Source organism: Podarcis pityusensis (assembly GCF_964106645.2).
Source record: "Podarcis pityusensis genome assembly, chromosome: 8".
NCBI lineage: Eukaryota > Metazoa > Chordata > Lepidosauria > Squamata > Lacertidae > Podarcis > Podarcis pityusensis.
The window spans coordinates 82,040,561-82,056,828 of NC_138033.1; the positions used below are offsets into that span (position 1 = coordinate 82,040,561).

Here is a 16,268-nt window from a genome sequence, read left to right on the forward strand (position 1 = left end):
CGAAGTAATATTTCTGAGTTAGCGGAGTCTGTAACCTGAAGCGTCTGTAACCCGAGGTACCACTGTATTTTGTTGGAAGCCAACCAGAGTGGCTGGGAAACCCATTTATTATTATTATAGCACAGGAGAGGTGAGCATAAGTAGCCCTGGCACACCATGACCCTTCCTGCAATGTGGCTGGATGTATGTGCAGGGAGAGAGGCAGTCGTCGTCCCGACACACACTTTTTAATATTTTTTGCCAAGTGTATAAATCTGAATGCTCACAAGTTCGATGTGCGTAAGTTGTGGGCTTACTGTAAAAAGAACAGTGGCGATTTTTCCTTCCCAAATTTCCGAGTTTTCAAGTGCACAATGTTAAGGAGCTCAGCCCACCATTTCAAAGGTGCTTGTTAAATGAAGTAACTCGGGCAGAGACCATACGCCCCTTTGGAGGGCAAGTGATGGAGCAGTGGGTCACATGAGGACACAGCAGTGACTGCTGCAGCTTGAGAAACTGCTCCTCTGGTTTATATTTTCATATGTGGCATCTAACAAAATGGTACTGGGGGGGGGGAATTGGTTTTGAGTTCAAATCTCAATCTATTCAGTATATTTTGAAGCAGATTTAAAACAGGTGGAGGATGACAAAAGCTCTGCTACTGCACAGGACGCAAGAATGACGAGATACAAAGTTTATTACAAGAAATTTGAGACAGTCTCCAGTATAGCAGAATAATCAGCATAAAGTGAATGAACAGAAGCCTGTCTTGGTTTTGTTGTTGTTGTTTTTACAGAAATGAAACTGGGCACTTCTGGTATTAAAGATAGGCTATATACACACACACACACAGTGGCAGAATAATGAAATGTTATGGCTTTTCCCTGTGTTTCTTCTTCCTCCCATTTGGTTACACACTCCTGACTGGGGAAATAGATTGCCAAGTGCAGTTAGAGCACCAAAGGTACAGGTTAAGAAGCCCAATAAGTTGAGCTTAAGCCAAAGCGGCAACCAAGCCAGGCTTCCTCACAAGGCCTTGCCTGGTAGCTGCTAGGCCAGCCACAAGTCTAAAACACACAATCCCATGTGTCATTAACGGCGCTGCACGCGGACAACGCCTCAAGGCTGAGCATTTTAAGCAGAACTTCTACGATACTCTCAGCTCAGTTTTGACTATAGGACACATTTGAATCTGACCCCTCTTCCCCTACAGACACACACCCTGGCCCTTACCTCAGAGCACAAGGACATTGCACATTTTTAAAAAGCAGCCCTAAATCAGGAGAGAAGGGTTCCTGTCAACACTTCTCTGGCCTGCAGCTGTGGTTATGATCACCCACCTCCCTATCCCTCTCCCCCCCCCCCCCACTGCTAAATCAGTGTCACACTGAAACCAGCCCTACTGCAGCCAGACCTTATGAGGGAACAGAAGCAAAGGCAAACCCACTTGCCCTGGGAAGGCCCTTTCCCTATTGCTCTTTGTCCGATTCAGCTTGCCACGGTTTCACCTGCAAAAGAGAATGGCAGGAATTGAAGGATAAGGAGACAGAGCAATCGCCATCAACTAGAATTTACCTCCCCATTCAGAAGTTCTGTAGCATTGCCTTGTCAGAACTACAGCTCAAACTTCAAAGCACATGCACAGCCATGTCCTGGTTCTATGGGAGTCCAAGAAAAATCATACAGAAAGTAAGGTACGATGGCACAGATCTCAACTTGCGTTTTAAAAATGAGCAAGTTTGAGCCTCATAGTTGCAAAGGTATGATTGAGTGCATGGGTCCAGTGTTGGAAAGACCACAGAAGCCAGATGACTGAAAGACAAGATAGATAGCTTCAGTGCCCCCTTCAAGACTTTGAGAGGCAGAATATGTGGCTGCAGACTTTGATAGAAAAAGCTTTAACACACTAAAAGGGCACTTTCATTCCTTTTTGCTTAAGAGAGGCACTCTTCACATTCACACAGCAAGGAATGCCTCTAAAATGGCACACAGCATTCAAAAATATAACATCTGAAACAAAGTATGCTTTTTCTTGTCCTACTTGTACAGTGGTACCTCAGGTTAAGTACTTAATTTGTTCCGGAGGTCCGTTCTTAACCTGAAACTGTTCTTAACCTGTAGCACCACTTTAGCTAATGGGGCCTCCTGCTGCTGCCGCGCTGCCGGAGCACGATTTCTGTTCTCATCCTGAAGCAAAGTTCTTAACCTGAGGTACTATTTCTGGGTTAGCGGAGTTTGTAACCTGAAGCGTATGTAACCCGAGGTACCACTGTATGTGCATTTATGTAGAAACAAGCAATTGGTTTTAACTAATTTGATCAACTAGGACTGCAATGATACGGCCCCTAGGATATGTTGGGTCTTCAATGATGTTGAATCTCTCCTCTCAGTCCCTGTTGTTGTTGTTGTTTAGTCGTTTAGTCGTGTCCGACTCTTCGTGACCCCATGGACCAGAGCATGCCAGGCACTCCTGTCTTCCACTGCCTCCCGCAGTTTGGTCAGTCCCTGTAGAAACCCCTAACTCTTCCAACTGGTCTCAGAACTGATGCAGACAGGACCAAGGAGAAGGACAACTAGGAAAGAGCTTGGATCCAAAGCTAACTCAATAGCCCAACACACTCCCAACCCTGGCAGAGATTTAGAGCAGCTCAGGAGCCGGCCTCCATCTCTCCCTCTGATTTCCCTCCCATAATTATCAATGGGAGGGAAATGGCAACAATTTTCTGCCCTGTTGATGAGAGGCCTTTGGGATGAGGCAGTTGAAGTACCTCTGGTTTTTGCTTCCACCTTAGGAATGCAACCTATGATTTCTTTGGGGTTGGGGTGACAGCCCTAAAAATGTATGTGCATTTGATTATTTGAACTCGCAGAGAACCATGAGCCTGAAGAGAGAACTGGAGCCTGCCACAGTTCTTACCTTGGTGTTGTTGTAATGGGAAGGGCTAGCAGGACTCCTGACACCTTCTCTTCTCAAGCTGTGAGCAAGGGGGGGAGAGAGAAAGAGGTAAGGCAACATTTGCCATTGGAATCTAAAACTTCCTTCACATCAACATTATTAAGCCTCTTTCTTAAAAGGTTTCTAACATGACTTTCAGGACTCAACCCTCCCAGGGTAGTTCAAGATTTGTTTTAGGATTTTGTAACAAAACAAAACTACCAATCTACCAAACAGTCCTTGAATTAATGGTCAAGAGCAGCACATCAATGAAGTGCAGACTGTAACAAGAAAGTCTTTAATAAGAACCAGCATCCTCTTCAAGAGATCACAGAGGAGCTGCTACTGCCTCCAGTCAAAAACCACCTGAGCAAAAGCCCCCCACAAAGTATTTTCAGAGGAAGCCCAGGATGCTGCACAGAAGTTAGAGCACAGCTCCCCTCAAGACCAGTTAGTGGGGAACAGGCAGGACTCAAACACCACCACGTCCACATGGTCCTGCCAATGGGAGGAGATTCATACCAGGAAGTTCTGTACTACAGAGAATTTGGTTCTGCCATTAACTTACAGGCAAGAAACAGATTTGTAGCTTGATAACAAGATAAAACAGCCCCTTCCTCAAGCAACCAGCATCTACCTGGGCCGAGCTGGAACTGTGACAGGGAAGCTGGGCACATAGCCACTAGGAGAGACAGTGAAGGGACAGCGCCTGGTGGGGAGGGCGGCAGCTGCATGGTCACTCAGCACTCTTCCACGACCACCACCAATACCCAGCTCCTGGGATTTGCCTCGTTCTGAAGGCCCAAGATTGTCGTCTCTTGTGTTGTTGGGAGGGGCCTGCTGAATGTGTCTGGCAGCCACCAGGTTGTTGCGGGAGGGATTCCCTCTGATGGGGTGGGGAGGCTTCTGCTGCCTGAACTCCTCAAGGTACTGAGGTGAGATTTCCCCTGAAGCAGGAAAAAAGAAAGTGAGGAACTGCGCCGGAGAGAAATGGCCACAGATATGAAGCAGGCTGGATCTGGCCCCAAGAGATGACCTGAACTAGCTGCACAGGCTGGTTGATGTTAAAACTGCCCCAGGCACTACAGCCAACAAACAGTTCACCTTCGAAGAGGATGAACAGCAACACTGTCCAGCCACTGAGAATTTTATTTAGAAAGAATTATAAAGCACTTAATTGAAGAGTCATCTAGGTGGCGCGTAATTAAAAACAAAAATAAACCGTAGATAAAAACAGAGCTAAAACCCACAAAGCTTTTGAAAAACTTACACAAAAAAATAAATTAAAACAGATTTTTAAAAAATCAGTAAAACTTTTAAAACAAAATCATATGTTTGGGTAGACTTCCTGAAATAAATGCTTTTAGCAGGCATCCAAAACAATATGGTGAGGGCACCTGCCTAATACCAATTAGGCAGGATGTTCCAAAGCGCAGGTGCTGCCACGCTATACAAGATCAACTCCTTGAAAATTTAATCCTCTGGGCTTTAATCCAAAGGGTTGCATGTCCATTGGCTGCAAGTATAGAGATACACCAAGCACCACAATAAGCAGGAATGGAAACAATCCTGCATATTACTCTACCGCAGTGCAATGAAACGGCAAGTCTCTGCAAATGAGGTGCACAGATGCCCTTTGGCAAACATGAGTCGGATTATCTCCCATTTCCAGAACTGCTGTGGGCAGCAAAGCAGACTCTCCTCCTCTACTCTCCTGAGCTCTTAACCTGAGAACCTGCTTGGCTTGCCAATGACAATACAGTGGTGCCCCGCAAGACGAATGCCTCGCAAGACGGAAAACCCGCTAGACGAAAGGGTTTTCCGTTTTTGAGTTGCTTCGCAGGACGAATTTCCCTATGGGCTTGCTTCGCAAGACGAAAATGTCTTGCGAGTCTTGAGATTTTTTTCCGCTTCCCCCCCCCTTTTTCTAAGCCGCTAAACCTTTAATAGCCTTTTAGCAGCTAATCCGCTAAGCCGATAAGCCTTTAATAGCCGCTAAACCGCTAATAGCGCTAATCCGCTAATAGGGTTGCTTCGCAAGACGAAAAAACCGCTAGACGAAGACACTCGCGGAACAGATTAATTTCGTCTTACGAGGCACCACTGTACCTTGATGCCGGATGCGTCTTCTAGGCAGATCTGGCGAGCTTGTTCTCTCCAAGTTATCCACAGCCGGAGTCCCTTGCTGTGATGGGGCTCTTCCTATTGAGAGGGCAGTGGCTGGGCGCAGGTCACACTGGTCCTGGATCAATAAACAAAGCCGGTTATTTGGGGGCCCTTCCCAAAGGAGGAGTGAGTTGGCTTGCCTGCAGCGCACCGGCCACAAGGGACAAACTCAAGGCAAGCTCTCAGCACCTGGTGATGGAAGAGGATCTCTTCTTCCAGCTGGACGCCACAGAATTCACAAGGGAGCATGAGGCTGCTGGAGGAGTCGGGCTGCAGAGGAACGGTTTCCCTGCTGCCAGCAGACTGACTGCTCTGCAGCTGTTCCCAGAGATCCTGAAGACGGTCAGCCTGAGGGACAAAAGAGCTTCTCTTGCTGAAGGATGCCAAAGCGCTGACAGGACTGCAGCCAGTCTGTTATATAGAAAATGGAAGGGGGGGGGGAACTTACATTAGTTTCCTTCTTCTAGAGATCCCCATAACACAAGGCAAGCAAGCATATCAGACACAGCCAGCAAAGCTATAACAGGACAGGTGACTCCCAGGAACAGACACTGGTTTTCAGTTACTATCAGAAATACCTGCTTTTAAAGATGAGATTATACACGCCCCTTTTGCTTCCAATCATAACAAGAATTTGCTGTTTCAATTTTGTATCATCATCTACTAATCTAGATAATTTGGGGAGAAAGCCTCACAGAATGCTTTTTTGAAAGTCTCAGATTTGTTTCATGACAGTGTCTCTGAAGGTGATAATTCAGACACTTCAGTTGACAACTAAAAACACAGTCATTTTAAGTATAATACAATAGTTTATATTTTGAAAAGAGGTTTGTCTGTTCTCTATGTGTTAGGACGCTTCTTGCAATATTGTCACCTACATTTTCAACCCTATATGATTGAGAGGAGAAGGAGAGACTGCATCTCTTCCCTAAACCATACTGTAGGAGGGTTTAATCCTGCTGGGTGCTACTTTGCCAGTATGTTCCCTGCAGCCAGAAAACTGTACCCTTTGTGGACAACTGTTGGTATCCAAACATAGACAAAAATCTGGTCCTCAAGCTCAGGAACCATCGTGCCAAAATGGGCAACAGTATCTTCAGAGTTGTCCAAATCAGGGCAGCTTTGAATGGTTCAGTCCACCAACTGGATTTAAAATGGTGTCCAACAGTATCCAAACACAAGACAAAAACTGGCTCCTCCATCTCGTGAACCGTTGCACCAATGCTATCACAAGAGGCATCTGAACAAAGGGGGAACAGACAGACGAACCTCTTTCCAAACCAGATAGTAGATGACAGCTATAGCTTTGGCCCAGTTGTCATGAACTACCCAACTTTGCCTTCAGTGCACTGGGGAAGCCACAAGAAAGGACCACCTGCCCCATCTGCATATCTGCCAATTTCGCCCTTCTAACAGCATGAAAAAAAATATGTGATATATACAAAACCTGATGAAGGATTAGATCTTCCTCAGGGAACAGCTTCTCACAAAACTCACAAGGCAGCAGTGTTTCAGCTGCAAAGCAAGGAAGGACAAGGTTACATAACTCATCTAGCTGCCTCCTCTTTGGAATTTCTATCAGTCACACTCCTGTGCAAGGCACTGTACAAACACAACTCTCTGTCAAACAACAGAGGAGGCAGGTGACTGTTCCTCCCATTTTATAAAGCCCACTGGCTGATAACGAGTTACCTTGAGTCAGCCAACAAATCTGTAGCCAAGAATAGACCTCAGCCCAGCTCTACAGAGCTAAAGTCCAAACATTTAGCCACATTAGTAAATTAACTCTCTGATGCAAAAAGTTTACTTCAGGGCACTTCAGTAAAAAAGAAGGAAGGATCAGAATACTCAGAGCATTCTTCAGGTTGGGGGATTTCACAAGAGCCTTCGACAAACTCAAGCTCCCTCTCCTCAAGGTCAAGAAGTTCCATCTCATTCCAGAAAAAAAGCGATTCTCAGTACTTCTCCACTCATTCCACCCTCCACCCCCACCCCCCATTACTTAAGGCCCTATTTTCATTATCTGTGCAGAAATCAAGAGATTTCTCACACAGTAATTTCCACAATGCTTAAGATTGGGCAAGTTGGTAAAAAAAATCTCAACTTGAAGTCCTACCAGCACCTCTACAAAATCAATTTTTTAATAAATAAATATGCATGCCGTTTTTCAAGGCAAGTCTGAGAGCAGTTTACAACCACATCAGCACACAACAAATACTTTTTTGGGGGGGAATGTTATATAAAAATATATATTACAAGCAGCACTAAAAGACAAAATGATGTCAACAAAACACAGGCAATCTCGCCTCTCCCTTTCTGGAACAGAGATCTCCTGCTGCCCTCGGGTCCCCTTCCAACCCTGGCAGCACTTTTGCACCCCTCACAGAAGCCAAAGCCTTTACAACATTCTCCTAATGGTTTCAGCCTGCAACCATTTCATGACATCACAGCACCTCAACCAATGACTCTGAGCAACAGCAAATGTTTACTTACCTTTGGGCCTGTTTAAAGCATTATTAGCAGGTGCCAGCAAACCCTGAGAGAAGATATCGGGGTCATCTGCGTCAACAAAGTCCTCAGCTGCTTTAGCTCTGGCGGGGCAGATATTTTTCCAGAGATCCCTCCGGATCTGTGTGCCACTGTGCTCATGAGAGCTGCTTTCCTGCTGCAAGCTAAGAGCCAGCAGGTAATCCAGGTTGCAATCTGGCTCTCCACCGAAAGGCAAGGGGGCTGTCATCTTTTCCAGGTGGACTTCATGGGACATATAACCAAATGTTAGAAACAAAGGCAGACCGTCATCATGACCGTTGTCTGACCTTCCATTTGTAAAAAGAAGATCAGCACAACATACACAAAGATGGGCTTACATTTTTCAGAACATGCAAAAAGGTTGCTGGAAACTGTATTTCAAGAAAGCAAGGCAGAGAAGGAGAGCCAATACCCCCCTGTAGGCAGGTGATTTGAGCATCTGCAATACACCAATTGTGCTGCCAGCGGGGGGGGGGGGGGCACCTTAGGCCTGGGGGACATATGCAGCCCTCCAAGCCTCCCTAGCTCATCCTCTGGATTCTCCCTACACACCACATCCCCTCTGCACTCTCTGGAGTCGTCCCTGGCTGGAATGTGTACTTGAACTATGATGAAGCTACCCAACAGTCTCTCTGCCCCAGAGGGCTGAAGTCATTACACCTCGGAACTGCCAGCATGGCCAACTTTTCTCCCTCCTAGCTGCCAGGAAACAGCAGCAGGATCTTCCAGCAGTAATAAAATGACTGCTGGTTGAATTTAAACAGTCCCAAGATCCATCCACCAACTGCCCATGTAAACATACCCAGAGAGGATAAAATTTAGGACACAGCAATTTGGGAAGGGTTTTTGCCACTGGGAAGAGGGGCACAAAAAGGTTAGATTCAATTAACAGAGAATGCACTCTTGAACACTAACGTGTGAGGGAGGGGGGGCACATTGTAAAATGCCAAGTATTCTTTTTAAAAGTGATCATTTGCTGCCATTACCTTGATTCTGATCCGGCTGCGACAGAGCAACGTTCCTTCTGTTGCGCTCACTTGGCAGCTGGTCACCCGAGAGACAGTTATAAAGCCTACTTTCAGGACACCGGCTCAACCTTGGCAGGGATCGTGCAGAGTTGTCTTGATGGAGGACATTCCTGACTGTCTGAACGCTATGCAAAACTGGTTCGGAGTTCAAGCAGGGCCGGGCTTGGCTGACTCTTGCTTCCTCAGCCTCCCTCTTGCAGTCCTCAGGGTGCTCCTTCAGATCTCGGAGCAGAATGTTGCGGCTGCACCTGCTACATCGCTCAGTTCGAGCGCCACAGTAGTCCTCATGGTCCTGGAGTTTGTTGAATGCAAGCTCAATATCACAGTGCTGGCAGGCCACGGGGCGCAAGGGACACTCTGCAGCCTATGGTAAGACAGCAAGGAAATTGTGCATAAGGTCATCGTCTGAGCAACCTCTTTGCATTTGTCTGGCCGTCAGCCTCAGCCAGCACAGGCCGAAGGAACAAGCATGGAGTTTTAACATCCTGAAGCCAGCTCACCTGCACAATTAGGATGGTGTAAAGGAGCTGCATTTGCTGTTGTGAATACCAGCATCAGTTTATCAAGGGCACTGAATCAGACTTGCAAGGGGCCAGTGACCATTAGGGTGAACGCATGGCAAAATAAATCCCAAGAGCGAGCTGCAATCTCACTCCTTGGCTGTAGTGCGCCACACCAGTGTAGTCACACAATCCACAACACATGGCTGCTTTGCAACCTCCATTTTAGAAATGGATTTTTAATATAGAGTTAGGTGGGGCCAGTGCTTTTTTCTGGGGGGACGGCAGGGGTACACATACCCCTAAACATTTTGTGAATCTTTGTACTTTTGTCCATTTACTGTATTTATTTTTCCCAATTGGAGCTATAAAATGGTGATTTTCTTGAGTCAGAATGAGAGTACCCCTAAACATTTCTTTTTAGAAAAAAAAAGCACTAGGTGGGGCCATAGTGCAGGTTGGTAAAAATGCCAACCCAGAGAAGCAGCCCTTAATAGGCACATAAGAAGCTCCCTTATACCAGCAGCTAGCCCTGAAGCCCATCTATGGGCCCCTCTCCTCTGTAGGGAAGAGCCTGGATCCTGCACTATGCCACCAACTCTCTTCCTGTTTACAAAAAGCTCCCCTGCTTGTGATTGTTGCTCTCCACAAAGAACCATGTGCAAGTGCCCTAAAAAAAATCTTAATAGCCTGAAGGCTCGCATACATAATCCACTCCTTGCAGTTTTTGTTAGTCCCACCCTGCATCATCAGGTAAAGACGAGTCAATGATATGCTTACTGACCACATGCTCCTGCAAAAGACCACTGTCCATCTTCATGCTGCACTTACAGACAACCTGAGATTGAAAAACAAACAGACACACAAACCAGCGTGTGATTAAACCTGCCTACCATAGAGAAGCCGTTGCATAAAGGGGGAAAGGGGCTGCTTGTTACCTGCGTGTGTTCCAGCTCCAGGTGACTCCTCATTTCTGATTTTGGGAAAGACTCCTTGCAGATATGGCATATCCCTATGTTTCGACTGCAATGGATCTCATGGATGGTGAAGTTTGCCGCAGGAATGTCTTTTTTGCTGGAAACAAAACAGGCAAGGTGCAAAAGATAACAGGGAATTGCGGTTTAGAACACTGATTTGGAGTAGAGCTGCTGGTGAGGAAGGTGCAAAAGAAATGATTTTTTAAAAGAAAGCTAACCCAAGCAAACCCTGCAAGGTCAACAAGTATTACTTTGTATTGCCATCTGCGTGGCACTGAAGCTGCAGCCACAGTCCACAGAGAGAGCATATGGCAGTAAGGGATTTTGCAGTCCTCAGCTCAGTCTTTTGGGCACTATTCAAATCATTCCCCCTTCCATGGACCAGCAGGGATGTTCTCTCAGGAGACAAAGCTCACATCTCCAGAGAGTGAAGGAGAGAAAAGCCACAATTACACACCAGCTCCTGAGTCAGCTGCACTAATCCCATCCTCCACTATAACCAGTCTCTCCGCCGCCCCCGCCCCCATCCACACTCACACAACCATAAGCCAGGATTTCTGGCTTCTTGTGGTTTACCATGAAGGAGCAGCATGTGTATGCATACTGTACAATCACTCCAGTTAGTGCAAGTATGAAAATAAGAAAGCCATGATTTGTTGTTATTTCCAAACCAGAGATCAGTTTGTTTCTCCCTAGCCAGCTACAATCCATAAACCAATATGAATATTTGCTTAAGATGGGCTAGCAATTGTGGCTTGTTGAGGAGAAACAAACAACAACCCCAGATTGGGACACAATAATTCTTAAATTATTTTTCCTGCTGAAAATTTTCCATTTCACATGTTCATTAGCAGCAGTGAATGGATGCCAATTGCAAATAAATATTAAGCAAGGATGACAACTTCCAAGTTCTTAGCTTTGTTTACTAAAACAAGTAAAGTAAACATGATAAATTAGAGCAATGGTTCTGAAACAGAGCTAATCAGGCAACCCAATTGCATACACACAGAGTTGGCAGTTACTGAAACAAACAAGTTTCCTTTCTTACCAATTGTTGCAGAGTTGGGTTTCACTTTCCTGTTCCACCACGGCAGCCATCGCCCTGCTGTTCAAGGAACTAAGGAGGGGAGAAAAAAGGGCACAATCTTTTTGTTTCCCAAGCATGCTTACTCATTCCCTTCCTACTCAGAATCGCTTTCACAGAGGGCTCCCCTAGTGCTTATCAGCAGGATCCCCTCTTGTCCCAAGAGTTTAAGCAGCAGTCAAACAGCCCTTTTGACAGCATAATTGCCCTGAAACCAATTTCATCTCATTGAAGCCCACGAGCTTAAAGGAAACACACACAAGCTGTGAGTCTCATCACTGCTTGCCAATTTATGCTTTCACACAGACTTGGAAGGGAAGCGGCAACATTTCTTTTTTTAGAAATAGCACAAACATTGACAAAGCCATCGTTCTTTTCCATAGACTCAACATAGTCCTGCATGGACCATTGTCACTGAACCTTCTAGAACTCTATGAGGTGCATGAGGAATTCTCTCACTCTCCCCTCAGCTAGGTCTCCTCCTCCATGCCTAGCCTTGTGTTTATGCTGAAGGATGCGGAGATTGTGTCATATGGCACTCTGTCCTCTTTTGTGAAATGTGAAGCACAAGATACTTCCAAAAGTAGCATGCATTTTAAAACACACCAATTTGAAAGGAAACCCTCAGGCAGCTTACCTGAGACGAGCTGACTAAAAAGAGCAGTACAGAACTCGAGAGAAGGCAACTGATCAGATCCTCAGTGACTAAAAGAAAAGGGTAGGGGAAAGTAAAATGTACTTTTGTGACACTTTCCTGTACATTTTAAAATAAATTCTTGGGAATGCAAATATTTTAAGTTAGGAGACTACAACAGACCCACCCTCAACCAGGAACCATAATCCCCATACCTACTTTCAGAGATGGGTATCTCAAACCAGAGAGGGGATGTGTGCTCAAGGGCTAAATATGCTCAGGATCTTTGGTAGGTGTGCAATATGTACGGGTGGAATCATTATTCACCCCATGCAGCTCTTCTGCCACAGAGGATGACCAAATGTGAACCCTCTCTCACAGACCCAACTTCCTCCCCAAATACATCATCGCCTGTTTGGCCACTAGCTGTCACAGGGCAGAAATCTGGCACCATCACCACCCTGTACTTACAAGAGTTGGAGGTGAGAAACCTGGACATCATGTTTGTTTCTTTGGTGGCAAGTAGTAGTAGTAGTAGTAATAATAATAGCCTACTGCCTTGTTGTACAATACACTGAGTGCTATATAAAGGCTTAATATTTTTCATTACAGCAACACTTTACAGCAGTTAAGAGTGCTTTGCACATACTATATAGCTATAGGAGAATCTTTTCTTTTAACAACATATGGGATGCTGCCTTCCACAGTTTAATGCTGCAATCCTACACATGCTTACTAGAGAGCAACTCCCTCTGAATACAATGGGACTTCCTTCTTAGTAAACATGCTTAGGATTGTTCAGTGACAGGTCCCTAACAGAAAAAAAGCTTTAAAATAAAATTAACAAAGAATACACACCCAATTTGTGTGTGGTGAGGCGAGAAATATGAGAAACAGAAAACAATTTTTAGAAAAATCACACACAGAGTGTAGTTATCAAAACTCCCCTGCCTTAGAAAAGGGCTTCTCCCCATCACCCCTTCTAGATTAGTCTGGGGCTGGGGGAGGCAACCTTAAACTCACCCAAGTTGAAAGCAGGGCGGGTGGACATTCCCACTCCCAACATGTGCATCCCAACTCTTTTCTTTCTCCAAAAAGGAGTCCCAGCCTCAGCCAAGAAGAGCCTTATATCAGTCACTTCCTCTCAACCTAGCCTACCCCACGGGATTGTTCGGAGCATAAAGAGAACGTAACCATATCTGCCTCTGAGCGGAATATAACTGAGACAAACTTACAACAGCAACACTACACGGGTGTCAAACCAAGAAGAGGGGGCGAGCCGGGGCCAGATCCCTACCTAGGGACAAGCAGCTCACTCAACAGCCTCTGGCGGGTCAGCAACCCCATAGCCTAGCATTCCCTCCTCATACAGAGATCGTATTTTTTATTTTATTATGTTGTAGTAATGGGTTGAAAACACTCTCCCCGGTTATTAGGGGCTGGAGCAAAGACTCCACCCGCTTTTTAGCCGGAGCTTGTAGCTTTCCTATGCGCAGTTGCTTTGCCAACCAGTTCTCCAATAAACAGCCTCTTGTTCTGGGCCTTCAAGGGAGAGAGAGAGAGGCTGTCATGAATTAAGCAGGAAAAGAAGAGAGACCTTGCGAGGGTCAAAGGGGGCGACCCTAAGAAGGGATGAGGGTGATTATAGATACCTATTGTATTCATAACCCGCCTTTTTCTCCAAGGAAATTAAAAGTGGTGTTGGGGGTTTTTTTTGGGGGGGGAGGGGAGGCAGAGGGGTGTCCTCAAATAATGAAGGGCGGTATATTAATTTATATTAATATCTATGAAGGACGGTATATTAATGTAATAAATGAATAGAATGAAATCATCATAGAATATTTTAATTATTGCATAAAGTTTATACACCGCCTGATGGAAAGCGCTTTGCGGAAAGAACAAAATAAACGGGTTGCAGTAAAAAAACACACACCCCACAATTAAAACATGTTATTAAAATGATATGAATATGTATAATAGCAATAGCATGGCCCGCCCTTCGTCCTTAAGGTGAAAACAGGTGAAAACATTAGAGAACAAAACTGAAAGGGAGTTTGAAGCGACTCCCAACCGGAGCATTAAGAGGGTCCTAAAACCGAACAAACACCGGCGCCCCTCCCCACATTTCCTCGCAGAGGGGCCCCGTTTCCAGCCCCGGAGAGACGCAGATACCCACCAATGCTTCCCTCACGGGCTTCGTCCGCTCCTTCCACTTCTTCTTGTTCTTCTCCGCCTCAACCCGTTTCCCTCACAAAACGCAGGCAGGATCCCGAAGCCGCCTCAGAGCTTCCTAACCCGCCCTCCGGATCGCGATTGGACGGCGGCGCCTCGCCGGTTGACCTGCTCCGAGCTCCTATTGGCCGGCGGACCTGCCAAACGGGCCCGCTTCATCCTACCGCTCTTCCGATTGGCCCCTAAGGGTGCTCGTTTAATCGCGTGGAGCGGGGAAGCGGGTGTCCCGCCTCCCAGCTCTTCTTCTCTTTGCTCCTCCCCCTCCCCACCCTCAGCCGCCGCTCTCGGCTTCGGCCGGGTGACGTCACAGCGCGCGCGCCGTGCCCCTTTCCTCTCGCCCTGACTCCTGATTGGCCGGCGGCAGGGAGAGTCGCGGGAGGGGAACCCGGAGGGGAATCCCGAGGCGCCGGAGCGCAGCTACCGCCTCTCCCCGCGAAGCGGCGCCCTTTCGCAGGCGGGCTTGGAAATCGCACTCTACGAGCAGGGCAGAATGCGGAGCAGCCGCGTGTCGGGAAGATGGTTTGCGCCTCTTCCCCTTGATTTTCTACCTGGGGAAGTGAAAGCATCTGCTCCTGGTCCTGCTTCCAGCTGCCTCTGCCCTTGACCGGGATATTCTTCTCGTTCCCACTCCCGTTCTGTTCCCGGCAGGCGCTTGATTGGCCGCTGCAAGAACGGGACGCTGGACTGGACGGGCCGCTGCTCAGACCAAACAAGGCTCTTGCGGGCTTTTCGTTTGGGCTGACTAAAGTGTGTTTTTTTTAGTGTCTTCGCATGCAGGGAAAGTCCCTAATTGACTCACTGAGGGTTTGTGAAACATCAGCTGCGTCACTTGGTTTAGTAGGCCAGTTGAAGCCGTTTCCGGGGGTGTGGATGCTGTCATAGAGTCAGAATTAGAGAGCTGGCCTGGAAGGGACCCAAGGGTCATCTAGTCCAACCCTCAAAAGGCTGTTTCCCCTCCAATTGGAAACCATACTGGACTCTGCTTAGCTTTGCAAATGTGCTAGCAGATTTATTGCTGCAACACTAGCATGCTGACAGCTTCTACTGGTGAGAGCTGAGTTCAGAATGGACAAACTACCCCAAAAGGAGCAGGATGTGTACCCCACCAGAGGCAATACCCCTCTCTTAATACAATGCATAATGTTGTTCTTCTTCTGGTTGTTGTTTAGTCATTTAGTTGTGTCTGACTGTTCATGACCCCATGGACCAGAGCACACCAGGCACTCCTGTCTTCCACTGCCTCCCACAGTTTGGTCAAACTCATGTTGCTCAACATGAGAACACTGTCCAACCACCTCATCCCCTTCTCCTTGTGCCCTCCATCTTTCCCAGCATGAGGGTCTTTTCCAGGGAGTCTTCTCTTCTCATGAGGTGGCCAAAGTATTGGAGCCTTAGCTTCAGGATCTGTCCTTCCAGTGAGCACTCAGGCCTGATTTCCTTCAGAATGGATAGGTTTGATCTTCTTGCAGTCCACGGGACTCTCAAAAGTCTCCTCCAGCACCATAATTCAAAAGCATCAATTCTTCAGCAATCAGCCTTCTTTATGGTCCAGCTCTCACTTCCATACATCACTACTGGGAAAACCATAGCTTGAACGATACGGACCTTTGTTGGCAAGGTAATGTCTCTGCTTTCTAAGATGCTGTCTAGGTTTGTCATTGCTTTTCTCCCAAGAAGCAGGCGTCTTTCAATTTCGTGACTGATGTCACCATCTGCAGTGATCATGGAACCCAAGAAAGTAAAATCTCTCACTGCCTCCATTTCTTCCCCTTCTGTTTGCCAGGAGGTGATTCATAGTGGCATGATCTTAGTTTTTTTGATGTTGAGCTTCAGACCATATTTTGCGCTCTCCTCTTCCACCCTCATTAAAAGGTTCTTTAATTCCTCCTCACTTTCTGCCATCAAGGTTGTGTCATCTGCATATCTGATGTTGTTGATATTTCTTCCGGCAATCTAAAACCGGTTTGGGATTCATCCAGCCCTCCTTTCGCATGATGAATTCTGCATATAAGTTAAATAAGCAGGGAAACAATATACAGCCTTGTCGTACTCCTTTCCCAATTTTGAACCAATCAGTTGTTCCATATCCAGTTCTAACTGTAGCTTCTTGTCCCACATAGAGATTTCTCAGGAGACAGATAAGGTGATCAGGCACTCCAGTTTCTTTAAGAACTGGCCATAGTTTGCTGTGGTTGACACAAAGG

The 16,268-nt window shown here is 46.5% G+C and overlaps 1 protein-coding gene and 1 long non-coding RNA gene across 4 annotated transcripts in view; both read right to left on the minus strand.

The window, feature by feature from the left end:
- Positions 1-16,268, minus strand: part of LOC308483601 — a 202,136-nt gene that overhangs the window by 122,646 nt on the left and 63,222 nt on the right. The window lies entirely within an intron of this gene.
- TRAFD1 (TRAF-type zinc finger domain containing 1) lies at positions 659-14,794 on the minus strand. Of its 3 annotated transcripts, none has more exons than XM_081017410.1 (13): positions 14,613-14,794; positions 11,836-11,903; positions 11,163-11,231; positions 10,076-10,211; positions 9,922-9,975; positions 8,596-9,001; positions 7,574-7,831; positions 6,528-6,595; positions 5,270-5,491; positions 5,024-5,156; positions 3,552-3,861; positions 2,888-2,954; positions 659-1,487 (listed from the first exon to the last, which is right to left on the minus strand). In XM_081017410.1, exons 3-13 carry the CDS (start codon positions 11,210-11,212, stop codon positions 1,449-1,451), a joined length of 1,743 nt encoding a protein of 580 aa, XP_080873536.1. In that variant the 5' UTR covers positions 11,213-11,231; positions 11,836-11,903; positions 14,613-14,794; the 3' UTR covers positions 659-1,448. The 3 variants fall into 3 exon arrangements, with proteins under 3 accessions (XP_080873536.1, XP_080873537.1, XP_080873535.1); XM_081017411.1 differs by lacking the exon at positions 14,613-14,794 and adding an exon at positions 14,009-14,154 and having other exon boundaries at positions 2,897-2,954; XM_081017409.1 differs by lacking the exon at positions 14,613-14,794 and adding an exon at positions 14,009-14,154.

What these genes read in the sequence shown, in the direction of transcription:
- TRAFD1 (XM_081017410.1), bottom strand. Translation starts at nt 11,212, where the DNA reads ATGGCTGCCGTGGTGGAACAGGAAAGTGAAACCCAACTCTGCAACAAT. An exon ending in TGGAGCTGGAACACACGCAG is followed by an intron (nt 9,976 to 10,075) that starts GTAACAAGCAGC and finishes TTTCAATCTCAG; the next exon opens with GTTGTCTGTAAGTGCAGCAT. An exon ending in AAGATCTAATCCTTCATCAG is followed by an intron (nt 5,492 to 6,527) that starts GTTTTGTATATA and finishes TCTATATAACAG; the next exon opens with ACTGGCTGCAGTCCTGTCAG.